At 58.7% G+C, this 18,632-nt stretch overlaps 3 protein-coding genes across 5 annotated transcripts in view; all 3 read left to right on the plus strand.

Moving 5' to 3' along the window:
* Window positions 1-19: 19 nt before the first annotated feature.
* On the plus strand, window positions 20-4,621 carry RILP (Rab interacting lysosomal protein). Its single transcript, XM_062507200.1, has 8 exons — window positions 20-256; window positions 782-905; window positions 1,343-1,464; window positions 1,634-1,825; window positions 2,187-2,350; window positions 2,461-2,583; window positions 2,966-3,049; window positions 3,341-4,621. Exons 1-8 carry the CDS (start codon window positions 20-22, stop codon window positions 3,495-3,497), a joined length of 1,203 nt encoding a protein of 400 aa, XP_062363184.1. The 3' UTR covers window positions 3,498-4,621.
* A 219-nt stretch (window positions 4,622-4,840) lies between these two features.
* Window positions 4,841-11,751, plus strand: SCARF1 (scavenger receptor class F member 1). The gene is made up of 11 exons (XM_062507189.1): window positions 4,841-5,189; window positions 5,869-5,930; window positions 6,226-6,327; window positions 6,438-6,963; window positions 7,427-7,645; window positions 7,728-7,856; window positions 7,954-8,057; window positions 8,252-8,363; window positions 8,442-8,566; window positions 8,701-8,838; window positions 9,162-11,751. Exons 1-11 carry the CDS (start codon window positions 5,095-5,097, stop codon window positions 10,166-10,168), a joined length of 2,619 nt encoding a protein of 872 aa, XP_062363173.1. The 5' UTR covers window positions 4,841-5,094; the 3' UTR covers window positions 10,169-11,751.
* A 3,331-nt stretch (window positions 11,752-15,082) lies between these two features.
* The window catches only part of SLC43A2 (solute carrier family 43 member 2), a 31,473-nt gene continuing 27,923 nt past the window's right edge, over window positions 15,083-18,632 (plus strand). Inside the window, exons 1-2 of one of the 3 annotated variants that reach the window (XM_062506787.1) lie at window positions 15,083-15,109; window positions 16,571-16,768. In XM_062506787.1, the coding sequence (XP_062362771.1) occupies window positions 16,609-16,768 (160 nt within the window). In that variant the 5' untranslated portion in view covers window positions 15,083-15,109; window positions 16,571-16,608. Of the gene's footprint in view, window positions 15,110-15,748; window positions 15,855-16,380; window positions 16,458-16,570; window positions 16,769-18,632 lie in introns of those variants that run through there. The other 2 variants (XM_062506786.1, XM_062506788.1) reach the window with 2 other exon arrangements.

The raw sequence follows: 18,632 nt of genomic DNA on the forward strand, positions 1-18,632 counted from the left end.
CGTGCGCGGGTGCGGGGCGATGGCGGAGCCGCTGTGGCGAACGCCGCCGGGCCGGCTGGCCCCGCCGCACGTCTATCGTATGGCGAGCGCTCTGGGCGCCGAGCTGTGCCGCCTCTCCGCCCGCTTCGGGCCCGACGCCGTGACCGGGCTGGTACCGCCCGTGGTGCGGCTGCTGGAGCTGCTGGAGGCGCTGGTGGCCCCGGCGAGTGCGGAGGGGGAGGCGCCGGTAGCGCCGCTCGGGCCGCAGGAGGCGAAGGTGAGCGGGGAGAGAGCGGGGACCTGCGCCGAGCCACGCGTGTCCCCGCTGGAGTGGCCTTGGGGACGGCGCCGAGCCGGCTGTTCGCTTTTCCCAGGGAATGGGGCTGACGCGGGTGTCCCACATTTTGTGAGACGGCTCTGACCCCGTTGTTCCTGTTCCCTTTGGGATGGCTCTGACCCCGCTGCCTTGCATCCCCTGGGACAGCTCTGATGTGGCTGTGCCGTTCTCCCCTGGGATGGCTGTCCCCCATCCTCTGGGACGGCTCTGATCTCGTTATCCCTGTCCTCTGGTATGGATCTGACCCGGCTGTCCCGCATCCGCTGGGATAATTCCCACCTGTTTTGCCCAGCTGTCCCCCTTTCCGGGGTGGTGGCACTGATCCCGCTGGCCCACCATCCTCTGGAAAGCCTCTGACCTGGCTGTCACCGTCCACTGGGACAGCCCTGACCTGGCTGATGCCTGGCTGACCTGGCTGTCACTGCCTCCCGGGGGTGGCTCTGACCCGGCTGTCCCCATCCCCAGGACCCGGAGCAGAGGCTGTGGGAGGCGGAATGCCGGGAGCGAGCCCTGCACGGCCGCCTGGCCTGCCTGGAGGAGCAGAACCGGCAGCTCCTGGGGCAGCTTGCGGAGAGCCAGTCCCAGGAAGGTGGGTGTCCCGGGGGTTTGGGGTCCCCTGATGCCACAGGGTGTCCCTGTGGAGTGGTAGGCTGAGTGCAGGGCTGAACCTGTTCTGCTGGAGCCTGGAATGCTGCTCTCCTTTCCCTCACCTTGGAGACCTGCCCTAGCAGGGAGCACAGACGTTACCTTGTGTTCTGCAAATCCCAGGCATCCCAAACCTCCAGAGCGCCTCGGAAGCCCTCAGGAGGGTGGTGGAGGCAGGCACACAGAGTGTGGGCTGCTGTGCCAACACAAGGATGTGTCAGGAATGATCTACAACTCTCAGTTCCCTTCTTTCCACTGGTCTCACTGTGAGATTACCAGGAACAAGTCAGACTTTGTAGAAGCACTGAGGAACTGGGTAACGCTGTGGGCTTCGGGAGTCCCTGGGGACTCTCACTCCTTTCCACCCCTGTCTGGTCTCAGATAGCACGGCTCGGAAGGAGCGGGAGGTGATGCTGCGGCTGAAGGAGGTGGTGGACAGGCAGAGGGATGAGCTTCGTGCCCAGGCCCACGAGATCGTCTGCAAGAGCCGGGACACAGAGGCGGTGAGGGCGGGGGAGCTCAGGGGTGTGGTGTGCCCAGGGCCCGGGGACCTGCTTTCATGTCACATCCCCTCCCCCGGGGCTGTCACAGCTGCTGAGCCTGCTGCGCCAGGTGGCACCGATGTCCCTGGGTGGGGGCACTGCCTCACCTTTGGCTGCCCTTGTCCTCTAGCTGCAGGAACAGCTCCATCGCTTCATGGCCATGAACGAGGAGCTGCGGCACAAGGTGGCCGTGGTGCAGGCCCAGCTCAAGAGTGCTCTGGAGCACAAGTCAGACCTGGAGGCTGCGATGCTGCAAAGCCAGAGGGAAATGAGCAGGAGGAGCAGGACAGCCCTGGAGAGCCGGAGGCCAGAGCCTGGTGTGGTGAGTCTGAGCTGTGGCCTCGCTGCTGCTGGGCATCGCCAACACTGACCCTGCATTCCCAGCCTGGTGTGGAGCTTTTGGCACACTTAGATGTGGCTACTGAAGGAAACCCCTCAGCTGAAAACTGAACAGTGTAGTGTCTGCAATGCCAGTAATGCCTTCTCTGTGGAAGTTGTTGAGGGTGGAGCAAGATGAGGTGACAGGAGTTAAAACTGGATGGGACACAGACGATGAGGGGGGTTTGCCACGTGGTGATGGGCTGAGATGGGAACATCCCTGGGACTCTTCCATTTTTGCCTGCATGTGCACCCAGCCTTTGGGTGGGGGTTTTGAGGTCTCTGCTTGCCTGCTGATTCTCTAGGAGGGAGCCCTGTCACCTTCAGGGAAGTCACAGCACCAGGATGGGGACAGGAGCTCTGCTCACTGCTGCTTCTCCAAGGAAGAGCTGCAGCAGATCCTGCAAGAGAGGAATGAGCTCAAGACCAACCTGTTCTTGGTGCAGGAGGAGCTGGCCTATTACCAGAGGTGAGTCCTGTCCCTGCAGCCACCCCTGGCCCATCAGAGGCTGCTCCCACCACAGTCAGGACAGAATCTTCCCCAGGCTCTTGGTTAGCCATCTGGCTGCTTTTTGCCAGGGAGCTACTGAATGAGGAGAGAATTCCCAGCTTCTTCTTGGATGCAATGAAGTCAAATATCAAAAAACAGAGGAAAAAAATCAGAGCCAAAATGCTGGGAACAATGGAGGAGTCGGCAAGCAGGTGAGTCAGGCTGGGTGCTGGGATCCTCCCGTGCAGGGTGGGTGCTGGCTGGCCTGCTCCAGTATTTCCATGTGTGTGATGCCCTGGATTGGAGCTTCCTCAAGCCCAGAGCTGCCTCCTCCCTGCAGAGATCAAAGGTTTGATGTCTGCAGTTGATGTGTTGCTCTAGCCTAGCTGTGCCACAGGGGCTGGGCTTTGTGCTGCAACTCGTGTGTCTCTGTCACCAATCAGGCATGGCTACCAAATGCCACTTGTCCCTGCATGCATGTGACAAAAGGGAGGCAAGGTGGTGGCACTGGGAGCTCTGGACAAACTCCAGAGTGGCTCCAGCACTTACTGCTGTGGCTCAGTGCAGGTTTACCCCCTTTTCTTTGTACTGCAGTGAAGAAGAGGAGGGTTCCTGGCTCCCAGGTCATGGCACAGAATGCATGGATGCTCAGCCTCCAGAATCCAAAATTAGGAGCTTGTAAGTTTGCCCCTGGGCTGGTAGGGATGGGAGGCTCTGCTAGTGGAGAGGTTTGGGGCTCAGCTGGCACCTGTAGAGCTTGGATATGTTGGGAACGGAGTCAGCAGGCTGTTTCAGGGCTGGCAGGGTTGCTGCTTTAGGGGGATCTGCCTTATCTTGGGTGCCATACGCTCCTAGGGCTTGCAACCGGGCTGTGTCCTGCTGCCACCACCACAGAGGGAAGTTGGGGTTCCACATCCCCTGTGGGGAAGTTCTTTTCAACCCTACAGCTCTCATCTGCTCTCTCTGCAGTTTTGGGCTGTGGTATCAGGGCAGCAGCAAAGACCCCCCCACATCCAGCTGCTCCGGAACCTGGGAAATCATTGACTCACTGGACACACAACTGGAGCCAGAGGGAGAGAGCAAGGCAGGGTCCAGCTCCCCTGACAGAGCCATGGCACCACTCTGACCCCACTGGAACGGGAGCAGGATCTGTCCTCACAGCAGAACTTCCTGGATCTTCTTCTTCCAGTGGCTTCAAGAGCAGCATGGCAGCCCTGGCACTTCCCCGTGCCATGGTGGTGGCAAAGCCACAGCATGGACAGATTCCTGCAAACCCACTGGGACACCTGGATGTGGGCTGCCAGGCCTGACATGGGACAGCTCAGCACTTCTGGGCCTCTCTGCCCACCAGCCACCCTTTCACTGTGCCCACCTCTTAATTACAGAGGGGCCCTTACAGCTGTGCCCCCTCCCCACTGCTCCTTGCTTGCAGCTCAGCATGGTGGGGCTCTGCACTCTCTTGCTGCTTCACACCCCAAAAGGGATCTTCCCATCCCCTGGTGGCTCTTTGCAAACCCCTCTGCTTACAGCTCAGGATTTCGTTGCCCTATCCTGCTCTGTGGGGATGTTTTACCTCACCCCGTTCTGTCTGTACCTCCCCAGTCCCTGCAATGTGAAGGTCCAGTTGGGGTCACCACACAGCTGGGAGGGGCTGAGCACACTGCACTGGGTGTCCAGGTTCTCCTGTGGCTGGGAGCCATCAGGATCAGCACCACCACAGCCACTCTTGCACTTCTCAGGCATGAGGTGAATCATTTTTGTACTGGGACCTCTTCCTGCCACCTCTGGGACCTGGCAGACTGGAACAATCCTTGTGTTCATGGGGGTGAGTCAGTCCCCTCAGATCAGGTACTTTCTACCTTTAATTTGGAAATAAATCAGTCTCTTGTTTCTCTTCTGAGGTTCTGGCTACAACCTCTGCTCTCTGCTTGGGAAGGGCTGGGTGATGCTCCCAGGTTTCCCTTACCCTTCTCCTAATGCCTGTGCCCCCCGAGCCCCTTCTGTTGGGTCAGCTGTGATGGGGAGAGGCTCCAGGGGGGTGATCCCACAGTGCTGGGCATGGAAGAGTTAATTCCTGCATGTCCAAGGGGAGCACTGTGCTTCCAACCCGAAGCCCCCCCTGCCCCAGGCTGAGCTGGCCTTGGGTAGGAAAAAGGTGTTTCCTGTGCATCTGCTGACACAAAGCTCCTGGGGACACTGCCAGGTGGGACAGTGGCCAGCAGCCCTTCAGAGGCTAACATAGGTCGGGCTGTGTTGCCATGGGGACATGGGGACCCCTCCTCTCAGCCCAGGGGCTGCAATGCCATGGGGTGGCTCATGGGGATTGAGGCAGGGGGTGGCACTGGACGCCTTGTTTGGGTTTGGGGGAATGTTGGCTAAAGCAGGTTTGGGGTGATGGAGGGTGACACGGAGGGAATGAGGTAGCACAGGTGAGATGTTCAGGAGGTACCAGCCCCTGTGTGGCTGTGTCGAGGCCCTAGGTACCCCCTTCTGTGGTAGGGTGGCAGCCAGGGCCAAAAATAGCTCAGACAGCAGCAGCATTCCCCGCTCCCTCTCCCCGCCGCACCCCTGACGTCTGGATCGGGCGCCTCCTCCCGCGTTTCCTCAGGAAGAAACCCAAGGCTGGAGGGAGGAAGAGGCCGCACCACGGGTGGGACGGGACAGAGGGACACCAGTGTGGGGCTGGGGAGCCACCAGGACTGGGGCCCTGGTGCCCTGCTGGAATGGAGAGCGCCCGGCCCATCCTCTGCCTCCAGCTGTGGCTGTGGGTACAGAGCTCTGCCCAGGAGCTCGACCCTGAGGGCAGGAACGTCTGCAGGTAGGTGCCACGGGGGTCCCCACTTGTGCCACTCCATCTCTGGAGCCTCTCAGCAGCCCCAGAGGGTTGTTGTTCATCCTTCCTCCCATGGACAGAGGTGTGCAGCCTGGCATGGGGTGGGTGCAGAGACTGGGGTGATGCTGGGGAGCGTGGTTGGGGCATGTCTGGGCATTTGGAGCATCAATCCCTTCTCCGGGGTTTATTTCTCATTCACCCTCTGAGCACAGGGCAACGGGGCAACATGGGACCCTTGGCAAAACTCATTGTGGGGAAATGTCAGCGCAGCAAACCCCAAAGAGCTTTGGGAGATGATGTCCCCTGAATTTGTCACTAAGATGCCTCCTCTTGTCTCCCATCAACGGTGACACCTTTCACAGCCTTCACTTCGTTGCCTCATTTCTGCACTGCTGGCGAAGCTTTGAACCTCTCCCAGGGCATGGGACACCCGGCACGGGCTCCATGGGGACATTCCCAGCAATTGGGGCAGGCCAGCCTCACCGCCCACTCGGGCTGCTGCCTCCTAAATTTCCTTCTATTTTTCTGGTTTCCTTCCTGAGCGTTGCCCTGGAGGCCGCACCGCCTTCTCAGCACTGGGGCAAGGATCGCTTCGCCTTGGCCGAGGCCATGAGGTCACCCTGGCCCCCCGGCCCTGGCTGACACCCCCCGGTCTCTCCCGCAGGTTCCCGGCCGGCCCCGCGTGCTGTCCCGGCTGGAAGCAGGACGGGAGAGCGTGCACGGTCGGTGAGTGATGGATGGGGATGAATCCCAAAGCGTGGTGCCCACGCTCATCCAAGGCGGATCCTCTGAGTGTTGGGGGAAGCCCTGCGGCTCTGTTCCATTGGGGTCCTGCCCCGTGGGGACAACCCCAGCTGCTGCTGGTGCTGCAGCTGAGCCGGAGGGATGGAGAGGGAAGCGGGATGGTGGTTTTCCTGGGAATGCTGTCCCTGCGGGAGGAGGTGGACGGGGTGGCAGGTGGGGTGTGAGCCCAGTTTTGGGGGGGGGTAGCGAGTGCTGAGTGCCTTTCCTGCCACGACAGCCGTGTGCGAGGGGGAGGATGCCTGCAGGGAGGGCGAGGTGTGCGTGAAACCCGGGCTGTGCCGCTGCAAACCAGGCTTCTTCGGAGCAGACTGCAGCTCCCGTGAGTGCCTTCCCCGCGCCCAGCCCCTGCCATCCCCCTTTAAAGCCAGCCGGATCCTCGGGTGGCTGCCGGGCTTCTCCCCATCCTTCCTGTGTCCTTTCCCCTCGCAGGCTGCCCCGAGCAGTACTGGGGTCACGACTGCAAGCGGAGCTGCCCGTGCCACCCCAACGGGCGCTGCGACCCCGTGAGCGGCCACTGCACCTGCGACCCCAACCACTGGGGAGGGCTGTGCCAGTTCCCCTGCCAGTGCGGCCCCCGCGGCCGCTGCGACCCCCTGACCGGAGCCTGCCACTGCGAGCCGGGCTGGTGGGCACCCAACTGCAGGAAGCAATGCCAGTGCAGCCCCTCCACCTCTCACTGCGACCCCCTGAGCGGGCTGTGCCGCTGCCTGCCGGGCTGGTGGGGCAGGAGGTGCAGCTTCAAATGCTCCTGCAACGTCTCGCCCTGCGCGCAGGAGACGGGCAAGTGCGAGTGCCTGGCTGGCTACTGGGGACCGGCGTGCCAGCGGCGCTGTGACTGCGAGCACGGCTCCTGTAGTCCCGTCACTGGCCACTGCACCTGCGAGCCCGGCTACCAAGGCAGGAGCTGCCGGGACCGCTGTCCAGCAGGGAAATACGGATCTCAGTGCGTGCACAGGTGAGATGGGGAAGCTGGGGGGAATCCAGTGGGGCTGCAGTCAGCTCTTGGGGGAAGGAACCGTGCCTGTGTCCGTCCCTTTGGCTGGGCAGGGAGACCTGTCCTGGGGGGTTGAGTATGCCAGGTTGGATGCAGCATCAGCGTTGCCCCCAAAGAAACACCTTGCTAATGGCAGCAGAAAATTTCACCCTAACATGTGGTCATCCTTAGTGCTGCTCCCCGTAGTGATAAAGCAGCAGCTCCCAACTCAGAATACTCTCTAATTCTGCTTCCCTCCCACCCTCTTGATACCACAGAGCATTAGGCACCACTGTGTATTTCCCCTTGGTCCAAAATGACGCTCAGTGATTTTGTGGGGTGAAACCTGCTTTTTGTGAGATAAAACCTGCATTTTGTGGGGTGAAACCTGCTTTTTAGGGGTACAAGGGTGGGTATTGTAACCTCTGCTTCTCTGCCCATGCAGCTGTGGGAGCTGCAAGCGCAGCCAGCCCTGCTCACCCGTGGATGGTTTCTGCCTGGCCTGCCAGCCCGGCTGGAACGGGACCCTCTGCAAGGATCCCTGTGCTCCTGGATTCCATGGCGAGGGCTGCCTCCAGTCGTGTCCCCGCTGCCAGCACGGGGAGCCCTGTGACCCCCAGACCGGGTTCTGCCTGCGCTGTGATCCTGGCTGGACAGGTCCCAGGTATGCCCAGGGTGAGGTCACTCCTCCCAGGGGTGTCTCTGCTCTGGGGTGCAGTCGTTGATGCTTCGCTGTGTTTTGGCAGCTGCAACAGCTCCTGCCCCATGGGCACCTTCGGTGATGGCTGCCAGTTCCTCTGCCCCGAGTGTGTTTCAGGGAGCTGTGACCCCGTGACAGGAGTTTGCATCTGCCAGGCAGGCTACTGGGGTGACAGGTAATGCCAGAAAAATTCTGGGATAATGCTGGGAGTGGGCCTGGGCTGGAGCCTTGCTCTCTCTGGTGGCATTTCCCTCCTTTCTTCTCTCTACCAGCTGCAATGACACCTGTCCCGAGGGGTATTTTGGAGTGAATTGTTCCTCACCCTGCCAGTGCTCCCGAGGGACCTGCGACCCTGTGCAGGGTGACTGTGTGCTGAGTAAGATTAACCTCACATTTACTCCTGGCACTGGGAAAGGGACAGTCACATCCTCAGTGGGGAAGGTGCTGGGATGCACACTGGTGCCTCCTGGCCCCACCAGGAGTTGTCAGCTCCTGCTCTTTCCATGCAGGGCCGTTCTATAGGCATCACAGGCACAGAACGTGCCAGACTCAGCCCATCTCCTCACACAGGTTTGAAGGACCACGGAGCCCTTGCAGCTGCCATCCTCATCCCTCTCCTGCTGCTGCTGCTCTGTGTCGCCTGCTGCTGCTGTGGTGCTGGCTCAGCAGATGCCAGAGACAGGTATTTTTTTCATATTTTTCAACCATCGACACAAAACCCTATCTCCCGTGTCCCTTGATGTCCACCTCTGCTCTGCAGGGCAGCTGTGCCTGACGATGATGTGGTGGCCAGGATGAAGCACCACGTGCGGGGGGTGCTGGCCAACCTCAGTGCTCTTGTGCCCTGCTTTAACCTGGGTGCCTCAAAACTTCCCAAAGTCACAGGTAAGCAAAGCAGAACTGCCGACAGCACTGCCAGAAGTGCTGCACTCACTCTCTGCCTGGGGGGAAGCCTGAAACCCCTCTCTCCTGAGCACCCTGGGATGCTCAAGTTCAGCTGGGTGTCTTCTCCTTCCCAGTTTCCCATCACGATGTGGAAATCCCCTACAACCCGAGCTTCATCGAGCCACCATCTTCTGCGTGGGTTTCAGACAGCTCCTTCTCCTCTTTCGACACTGACAACGAGGGACCCGAGTACTCCGTCCCTCCCAGAGAAGGTGACGCCCATGGCTCCTCCTCCTCCTCTTCCTCCTCTCTGATCACCTCTTGGCCGCCGGGGTCAATCCTGGCTGTCCCAGGGAGATGTGCTTGGCACAGACGGTGTTTATTTCCTTGCCCTTGTTTTCCTGTCTGCAGGGCTGTGTTTGGCCATGTGCAATGGGACGTGCCTAGTGGGGCAACCCCATTTCACAACCTCCTCCCTGGGAAACGATCCCAGGGCCAATCCTGTTGCATCAGCTCCTGTCCCAGTGTCCTCAGTTATGTCCCCGGGCAGGGTGGCATCTGTGGCAGCTGTAACACGTGTCACCTTGTCCCACAGGCATCCCTCTGCTGGGTGGGGCTGAGCTGCAGGATGGAGCATCCCGCCTTGGCGAGGTGCTCCCGGACCCGTCCGCCTTCGACTCCGAGGATGTCTCACAGCCCTTTGCCATCCCCCGCACCTCCAGCATCGCCAAGGCCAAGCGACCCTCTGTGTCCTTCGCCGAGGGGACAAAATTCGGGGCGGCCGAGACCCCCAGTCCCAGCAGGAAGCCCAAGGCCCCGTGGAGCTCATCCAGGCTGACCCCACCTCTGGGGGATGCGGCAGCTGAGCCCCCCGGTGAACGCCCGGCCAGCGATTGCTACGAGAACCCTGAGCCCCTGAGCAAGGGGGACGAAAGCCACCGGCCATCGCCTCGGGCCACCCCGGGGGGACGGCGCAGGGTGGTGTCCAGCACCAGGCATGTGGCCCAGAGAGTGGAGGCGCTGGAAGCAGCTGCGAAATCTGGCAGCTGGGAGGCGAAGGGGAAAGAACCCAATGTCACCACCATCTACATGGTGGTGGGAACGGCCGGGGAGGACCCCAAAGTGGAGGGGACTGGCGAGGGACCGGTCCAGGCTGTACTGAAGCGTCTGGGCAGTTTGCAGAAGGGCAAGTGGGCTGCGAAGGAGGAGCCCAAGGTGAGGAGGAGCATGGAGGCCATCCAGAAACCTCCTCGGCGGGCCCTGGCACAGCGCAGGGACTCGGAGAACAGCTGCAAGCAGAGGGAGAGTGTGCCGGGATCTCTTGCCGAGTCAGCCCCTGGCAAGCAGCAGCATCCCGCTGCAAAGAGACTGTCCCTCCTCCTTGCATCTCTCTCGTCAAAAAACACCGGTGCCCAGGACGGGGCCAGCGAAACCGTAGGTGGCACAGAGAAGGGCAAAAGCCCGCAGTTAGTTGGCAGCCTCGAAAGGAAGGGACAGGCTGCCGCGGAGGAAGAGCCGAAATACGAGAACGTGGCCAGCAGCGGGGCTGATTCGCCCTCCGGCCCCGGCAAAGAGCTGCTGGCCACCCCTCCGGCCACCTGAGCCACCCCCGCACGGGCTGGGGCCGGGGAGCCACGGGGCTCCTCCAATCCCAGCCTGGGGGAGCCGAGGGTCCGCTCCGAGCTGTGAACTGTAGAAGCATCGAGCCTTCCTGGGGACTCCTTCCCTTTCCTCCGTGCCGTGCGGCTGCTCTGGAGCCTCGCTGGGGCCACAGCGGGGACATCCTGTGGGGTCCTGGTGCTTGGGGGCTGTGTTCTGCTCCTCTCTGCCCTGCCAGCCCCATTTGTGTCTGCACAGCCCCGGGGGGGAGCGATGCTCTGGATGCTGTGGTGGCATCCTCGAGTACCCAATGCAGGGCTGCTGAGTGCTCAGCTGGGAAATGCGTGCACAAAATCCAGGCTCACCCCATTGGTTTTCACCTTTCCTTGTCCCAGTTCCAGTGGTGCAGCTCAGAGCCTCTTGCTGTAAAGGTGCTTCTCGCTGAAGGGGATTATTTTGTGGAGCTGGGCTGAGATGATGGGCTGTCACAAGCAGCTTCAGTGAAAATTAATTTTAGCTGCTTATCTCAAAGGGTATCTGGGTCTGTGGGGGTTTATCTGTGTGGCTCTGGCTTCTTGTGCCTTTGCTTCCATGTGGAAAAGCTCATGGCAGGACACAGGCTGTAGTGACAGCCTTTTAAACTTCAAACAGTTCCAAGCTGCAGTTGTGCAAATGTGTCAGTTGGACAGTGACCATCAACCTTCGTACCTGGTGCTGTGTTGATAAGGGTGGAAGTTGCCAGAAAATGGGATTTCCATAGGTACCCTAAGATCCTGCCACCTCCCATGCCTCATTCCTGCTGCAAAGGCTGTTAAGATGCCAAAGATAATTTGCAGAGTGATCTGGGTTTAGATGTATCTAAGTAGTGGAAGGTTTTTGTCTATTTTTTCTGTTATTCCATGTGGTGTGAAAGCCTTGGAATGAAAATTAAATGCCCTGCAGGAGATGGTTTCCTAGCCACCCTTTGAGTCCAAGACACAACCAGGAATATTCTCCAGAGTGTAGAAACTGTCATCAGCCTTAGGCTTTCCGTTTTGGATTAAAAAAAAAAAAAAATTCTGGCTCTGTTGAATTCTGAATTCCCACTCACTGAGCTGAGAGCCCTGTGCAGAGCCCAGGACTAGAGTGCAGGAGGAATATGAGTGGGCTGTGAGTGTCCAGAGCCCCTCTGCTGCAGCCTCCACCTCACACATCATGTACAGAGCTCCACGTGAATCCTATTGGTCTGGGGGTCAGAGATTCAGGGTTTGGGGTATTTGAGAAAACACAGTGGGTTTTGCTTTTCCCCTTTTGCTTTTCATGGGTGCTTCTCCACAGCACAAGGCACTAAATTCCCCACAGTCTGACGTGGCTGAAGCTTCCAGTTTTGCAGCCAGCACGAAGCATCCTTTCCTTCAGTGGAATTATCTGCTGCTGTGATTATAACACCAAATATTCTGGCATCCAAATAAAACTGCTCATCCTGGCAGGACTGGAGCAGCAGCCTGTTCTGCACAGGCTTGCTTTTGTTTTGACACCGTTTCATGACAGCGGCAGGGACAGTCCCACATTTGATTTATAAGCAGCCATTTTTTCCCTGATGGGGTGGATATTTTGAGCCTGTGAGCTGAGCAGTGCTGTGCCAGAAGTGAACGTCACGTGAGCCAGTTCACTCTGGGTGCAGCATGTAAATAGCTGACAGCAACCTGACAGCCTTCGCACCCCGCTCAAACCAGCGCCTGGTTTGAGAAAACGCTGCTGCTGGGAGAACCTTCCATGTCCATGGAGCCAGGATGTTTCCCCTGCTTGAAGATGAAGCATCTTGGCCATGTCTTGGCAGTGAAAGGGAAAGGAGCTGCACATTTCCAGTGTGTGGCTGCCCATGCACACTCCTGCAGCATGGCTGTGCTGGTGTCTGATTTCTGGGGATGCTTCCATTGGCTGTGCCAGGGGTTTAGCTCTGGATTCGGGAGGTCTGCAAGGCGGAGCTGGCGGGTGAAGGAGGGGGGAATCTCTTCCTGCGGTGGATCTCTGACTTCGCAAAGCTGCTGCAGTGTTTGGAAGGCAGGCAGTGGGAAGGAATCCATGTGCACCTTGTGCAGGTGCTGTCTGTAGGCAGAGAGGTGTCTGTGTGCTCTGCTGGGGCAGGAACAGAGGCTGGAGCTGTTCCTGGGGTCTGTCCCACGGTGGTCTGTCCTTGTCATCCTATCAGCCTTGTCATCTCCTTTTCCGAACTGCCCAAGTCTTTGGAAAGCACCACATCGTTTACGCCAGTGTCTGTGCCAGAGCAGGAGCTGTCACCTCCCTTCCAGCCTAAACTCATTCCTGGCCAGTTTCTAAAAACATGTCTCTGTGTCAATGCTGTTCTTCGGCTTCACTTTATTTTTTTTCTCCCCATGCTGTTTACTCAATCCCTGGGGTATTTATAGCTGGCCATGGATCACCTGATAGCTTTTTTCTCCTTCTAGGATAGGAAAACTGAGTCCCCCCTTCTCTTGCTGTGGCAAAGGGTGCGTGTGACCCCAAACAGCCTCTGAACCCTCCTCATGCTCCTCCCTGTCACAGTTTGTGTTTCTTGGACACAGCAGCCAGATCTGGGTGCTGAGGTCTCCTGGGTCTTGTGCTGTCTCAGCCTTCCTCTACCTCTGTTAAACACCTGGCTCTGATCCAGGCTGCCTTGTTTTCTTTGGGCTTTTTGTTTGTTTGTTTGCATTGGCTTAAATCCACCTTCCAGCTGTTGAAACGTTTGATCCCTGTCCCACAGCCAAGGCTGAGGAGTTTCCTCTTCCCACCCACCACAGGGATGGAATGGTGGGGACACGTCCGTTTGTCTGGGGCCCTCTGCTTCCTCTGGGGTGTTTACCTGCCACAAATGCTGTTTTCATCTCCTTTGGCTGAGAAGATATCCCCTATAAAGTTTCTAGGGATTCATAGCCACGTCTTCTTGACCCAGGACCTCCCTAATGAGGGATGGATTTATGGAAGGTCTGGAAATACCTCAGAGGAATGCTCTGACAAATAATTTAACAGAAAAAAAAAGATGGCAGAGCAGGTGTGCAGTCAGGTGTGAAACTGGCTTGTAATATTATATAATATTAATATATGTATTATATATACATATTAATATATGTAATATTTTATTTGGTGAAACTGGGCTGCATCCCCAGCAGTGTGACTGACAGGTTTAGTGAGGGGATTTTCCCTCTTTACTCTGCTCACCTGTGACCTCACCTGCAGTACTGAGTCCAAAGGAAACCACAATGATGATCAGAGGCTGGAGCAGCTCTGCTATGGACAAGCTGAGAGAGCTAGGGGTGCTCAGCCTGGAGAAGGGAAGGGTGGAGGAAGACTTAACAGCACTTCCAGTGCCTAAAGGGGATCCAAGGGAGCTGGAGAGGGACTTTGGACAAGGGCTGGAGTGACAGGACAAGGAGGAATGGCTGACAGAGAGCAGGGTTAAATGGGATATTGGGAAGAAATTGTTCACGGCAAGGCCCTGGCACAGGTTACCCAGAGAAGCTGTGGCTGACCCACACCTGGAAGTGTCCAAAGCCAGGTTGGATGGGGATTGGAGCAACCTGAGCTGGTGGAAGGTGTCCCCCCGCTCATGGCAGGGGGTGGAATGAAATGATGTTTTTACGTTCCTTCCAACCCAAACATTTCTTTGAATGAGCTGTGTCATGGGCTGGGGTGTCTCGAGGACTCATTGCTTCTGTCCAGCTATGCCGTGAGGGTGGTCAGCCCCGGGCTGTGCTGGATGCCTGCTCCCAAAATGCCCTTTTAATGGTGTGGAGCAGCTTCCCTGTTCTCTCTCCTTGAGCGGGACAGCCAGACTGGCAGGACGGACCCGGTGCCTGTACCCACAGGGGTTGAGCAATGCCGCGGGTGCTGTTGCCGACACGGCTCCCCACGCTCGGCGGGGCTGTGCTCACAGAGGCAGTCCCGCGGTAAGCGCGGTGCGGCTCCCGCTGCCGCCGCCCGGGGCCGGCGGAGACCGGCGGAGAGCGGCAGCGAACCCCGCGGGGCGTTCCGCGCTGTCCCCGAGCCGTGCCGGGCGGGGGAGCCGCATCACCTCCCGCCGGCGATCCCGCTTTTGTCGCTTTTCCCTGGAAGGCGGCGAGCGCCGCTGTCCCCGCGGATGGTCCGTGTTTGTTTGTGTGTGTGTGTGTTTGTCCCGCTCGGCCCGGAGCCCAGCCCAGGTTGTCCCGCCCGGTGTGTGCGGCTGTCCCCAGGAGAGCCCAGGTGCAGCCCGGGGCGGATGTACCAGGGGATCCGGGAGGGTACTGGGGGGTACCTGCACACCGGGAGGGGTATCCCGGGGTACCCGCAGGAGTACCGGGGGAATCCCGGAGGAGAAAAATAGCAGGGGATACCTGGGGGTGGGAGGTACTTGGGGGAGATATCTGGGGGTACCGGGGAGTAGATATCGGGGACGACCGGGAGAAGGTACCCGGGGGTAGCGGTAGGAGAGAGCGGGGAATCCCGTGGGATCTCAGGGGAAGATTACGGGGGGTCCCGTGAGGAGATACCGGGGGGATACCGGCAGTACCCCGAGGGATGATATCGGGAGGATCCCGTGAGGAGATATCGGGAATCCCGGAGGGGAGTGATCCCGGGAAAAGATACCGGGGGTATCCCGTGGGGATATGGGGGTGTCCCGTGAGGGGATCCCTTGGATTTGGGGGGGTGGGGGGTCTCGTGAAGGGATCCCTTGTGGATTTGGGGGTCCCGTGAGGGGGTCCCTTGTGGATTTGGGGGTCCCGTGAGGGGGTCCCTTGGATTTGGGGGGGGTCCCGTGAGGGGAGGGGGGGGGGCTCACGAACCGGCACGTGCCCCAGCGGCAGCGGCGCGCGTGGCCATTGGCTGAGGCGGCGGCCAATCAGCGTAGGCGCCTGTTTTGCCTCGGAGGGCGGATAAAAAGCCCGTGTGGGATCGCGGCGGAGCGGAGCGGGCGCGGCACCGACGGTGAGCGGGGCACGGCACCGGGCACGGCGTAGGGGGAAACCGCACGGGGATTGCGGGGGCTGGCGGAGCGCCGTGGGGTTTGCACGGCACGGGGACAGTGGGGAGGGAGGCAGTGAGTGGGGGGGCACCGGGGGATTCACGCGTGGGAGTGGCTGGCGGCGGAGGAAGAGGGGATGGAGAGGGGGAGCGTGGGTGGGGGGCTGTATGGGGAGGAGGGAGGGGGATGCTGCGGGGATGTTTGGGGGAAATGGGATGCGGCGGGGGTGATGTGGGGAGTGGGCTGTGCTGGGGGAACACTGGAGGGCTGATGGCAGTGGGGACAGCGGGGCTGCAGTTCTTGTCGCAGAGAGAATCGCTACCAGGGCTGGGGAGGGGGCTGCGAGTGCAGGGATGAGGAAGAGGAGGAGGTGATGGAGGAAATGCGTTGTGGGCTGTGCTGGGGCAGCGGGCCTACGCTGTGGGGGGAAGGTTTGGGGGGGCTGCAGGCTGGCTTGCAGGGCAGGGGATCTGAACCGGTGCTGTGGCTGGAAGGGGGTCTTGACCTCCAGGCATCACTGCAGGGAGCTGGGTCAGACCTGCCAAAGCACCTGGTGCTGGGGTCTTCCCCAAGAAGGGGAGCTGTCCTGGCTGGGTGTGTGGCCAGCTGCTTTCCCCACAGCACAGCCTGAGGTGTGCCTGGGCTGGGAAAAGCCTCAGCTTGGCTCAAAGTGACACTCGGGGCTCCCCAGGGGTGCCTCTTGGACAGGTGTGTTCCCAAATTTGCTCGCTTCCCCCATGGGCCCCAGGGACTGGGATAAGTGGAGCTGGACACAGTTAATGCAGCTCCAGCATCTGGGGCAGCCCGGAGATGCTGTTGAGCTGCGGTGTCTCCCAGATGGTTGGGGCTCCTCAGTGAGCCATTGGAGGCATAAACTGCATTTATAGAGCCCTTGTACACTTTCCAGAGCAGGTCTGTGCTTTTGCGTGGGGCAGAGTAGAGCTGGTGGGTCGCTGAAGCCATCTCTGGGCATGTGGGGCTGTGTCCCCTGTCTCAGTCCCTGCCTGATGGCAGTGAGGACGTCCACGGTGCTGCCTGCAGCCCCCCTGCCCTGGCATTTATCCCCCAGTGCCTCACCAGTGAGCTGCCTGCCCTGGGCAGGGGCAGTGGGCTCCAGGCTGTTTGCTGCATTTTCATACCTGTTGCTCGGGGTAGTGGAACAGAGTCCTTGAGCAGAGCCCTGTGTCATTCAGAGTGAGCACCTGAGGGGATCTTCCAAGGGCACCTGTGTCTCCCCCATCCCTCCAGGTCACTTGGCAAGCTGGCTCCTGCAAAAACCAGTTCTGTACCCGAGTGCCTGGCATTCAGCAGGTAGCTTTGCCTAGGTGCTAGTGGGGAGATTTCCTTAAACCACGGGGGCTTTTTCATGCTATTTGAGCAGCGTGTGCTGTCTGCGTGGACTGACTGGATGTTGTTCCCTGCAGGTTGAGGCTCTGAAGGCGGCCACCCCCCGAAGGCAGCCATGGCCCCCACGCTGGCCACGGCACACCGGCGGCGCTGGTGGATGGCGTTCACAGCCATCATCGAGAACCTGCTCTTCTCTGCTGTGCTGCTGGGCTGGGGGTCCCTGCTCATCATGCTCAAGGCAGAAGGGTTTTATTCCTACCTGTGCTACGAGTCAGGTAAGGATGCCCTGGGCTCATATATGGATAAATTGCTGCTGAGGTTTGCTGGTGTGGTTCTCTCTTTTAAGGTGATGTGGAGCTGCTGGAGGAGGGTTGACCTCCATATCAGTCCCAGGAGAGAAGGAAGGGATTTGTGCTCCTTCCTAAAACCAGTGGCATCCATGTGATGGTGCAGTGTGCCTGTAGGTGCTGTTGCTTTGTAGGGTGATTGGAAAAAGGAGCTTTAATGATGGGGTAGAGCTTTTCTGAATGGCTTTTTCTGCTTGGCCATGAGTTCCTCCTCTGCAAGGGAAGGCTGGATGGGTTCTGGAGGATCATGATTTGTGGGGAGGGTGTCCTGAGTTTATAAGAGAAACTTTGTCTTCAGTTGTAAGAAAACAAGGAGCATGGGTGGCAATAATACCAGGGCAGTCCAGTCCTGCTGTTGAGGAGAATTTGCAGAATTAAATACTACTGATAATTCCTTCCCTTCTTCGAGCGCCTGGAATATGCTCAAACAAGGCCGTGTTTCTGTGAGGGCTTGAGATTTACCCTCTGCCCCAGCCAGAAGTGGCTGTCCCTGTTCTGGGCACAGTCTGGAAAGGGAGAGAAGATTTTGTGCTGTGAGACTGGTGATCTTGGGAAAACAGCCTGGAGGTGGATGTGTATCCCCAGCCTGGGCATGGAGAGAACTGTGCATCCCACAGTGTGTTTGGGTGGTCAGTGGGGTTAAAAGGAACCCGAGGGTAAAGGTGTGGTGCGGATTTGGAAAGCTGCTGTGGTGACTGAGGGTTTGCGTGTGCTCAGAGAAGGGAAGGGCAGAGTGAAGAGAGGCAGTTTGGGCTCTGTCCAGAGATGTGTGATGGAGGCTGAGACTGGATCAGCCCGTTTGGGGCTGGTGGAGGAAACAGTTTGTAGAAAGAGCTGGGAATCAGCTCATGGACCGTCAGTGAGTGATGGCTAAGAACAATGGGGAAAACTGAGGTGTGGGGAAACAAAGTCCAGACCAAGGTACCTGTGAATTGCTGTGATGATGCTTTGGGTTTTGCTCATTCATCAGCTGCTTGTTATCTCCCCTACTTTGTGTACCGGGGCCTGGGTTGATGCACCTGGCAAACACACACGTGTTTTAGTCTTTTATCAGCTGCAGTTTGGCAGCTCCATCTCCATCCTGTGCTCTGCTCTCAGGGCAGTCCATCTCCATCCTGTGCTCCCAGGCCTGTCCTCCGTGTCACTGGGGTCCCCAGGAGCATTCCTGTGTGTGTGAGGGAGAGTCCTAGTGCTTGGAGACTTTGCAGGGCTTCTGTTCAAGGCTGCTGTGTTCTCTGCACATCCTGGAGACTTTGTCACAGGCCTGTGTGAGAGATCACATTAAACCCATCAGGTGGAGACTTTCTGCCACCCAGATAAAGCACCCAGGAGCTGATAAACAAATGCTGACTGTCTCTGTGAGCAGGCATTTGCCTGTCTGCTTCCCGAGATGTGATCTGCTGACAACAACTTCACTTGGGGCCTACCTCGTGCTCTTTGCCTTGACTGCTTTCAGTTTGTCTGATTGCTTTCAGGTTGTCCCAAATCGGTGAGGTTCACCTTGGTTTCTCACTCCTGTGGGTTTTCTGGCTCTTCCCATGGGAGTGCCCATTCCCACAGACCACAGGGAAGATGCAAATGTTTGGACTGCTGTGAAATTGCTGCCCTGGGGGCAACTGCTCCCTCCCAGTGGCCAACCTGTACCCTGAGGCAGTAAAGCTTAATTCCTGAGAAGAAATTCGTGTAGTCAAATGTTCTCATTGTCCTCAAATATCTGGTCATCCCCTTCTGAACTCGGTGATGGCTTGTGATGAGCATGGGGACATTGATCTATGCTGACTCATTTTCCTTT

This window comes from Cinclus cinclus, chromosome 22 (genome assembly GCF_963662255.1).
Source record: "Cinclus cinclus chromosome 22, bCinCin1.1, whole genome shotgun sequence".
NCBI classification, from domain to species: Eukaryota; Metazoa; Chordata; class Aves; order Passeriformes; family Cinclidae; genus Cinclus; species Cinclus cinclus.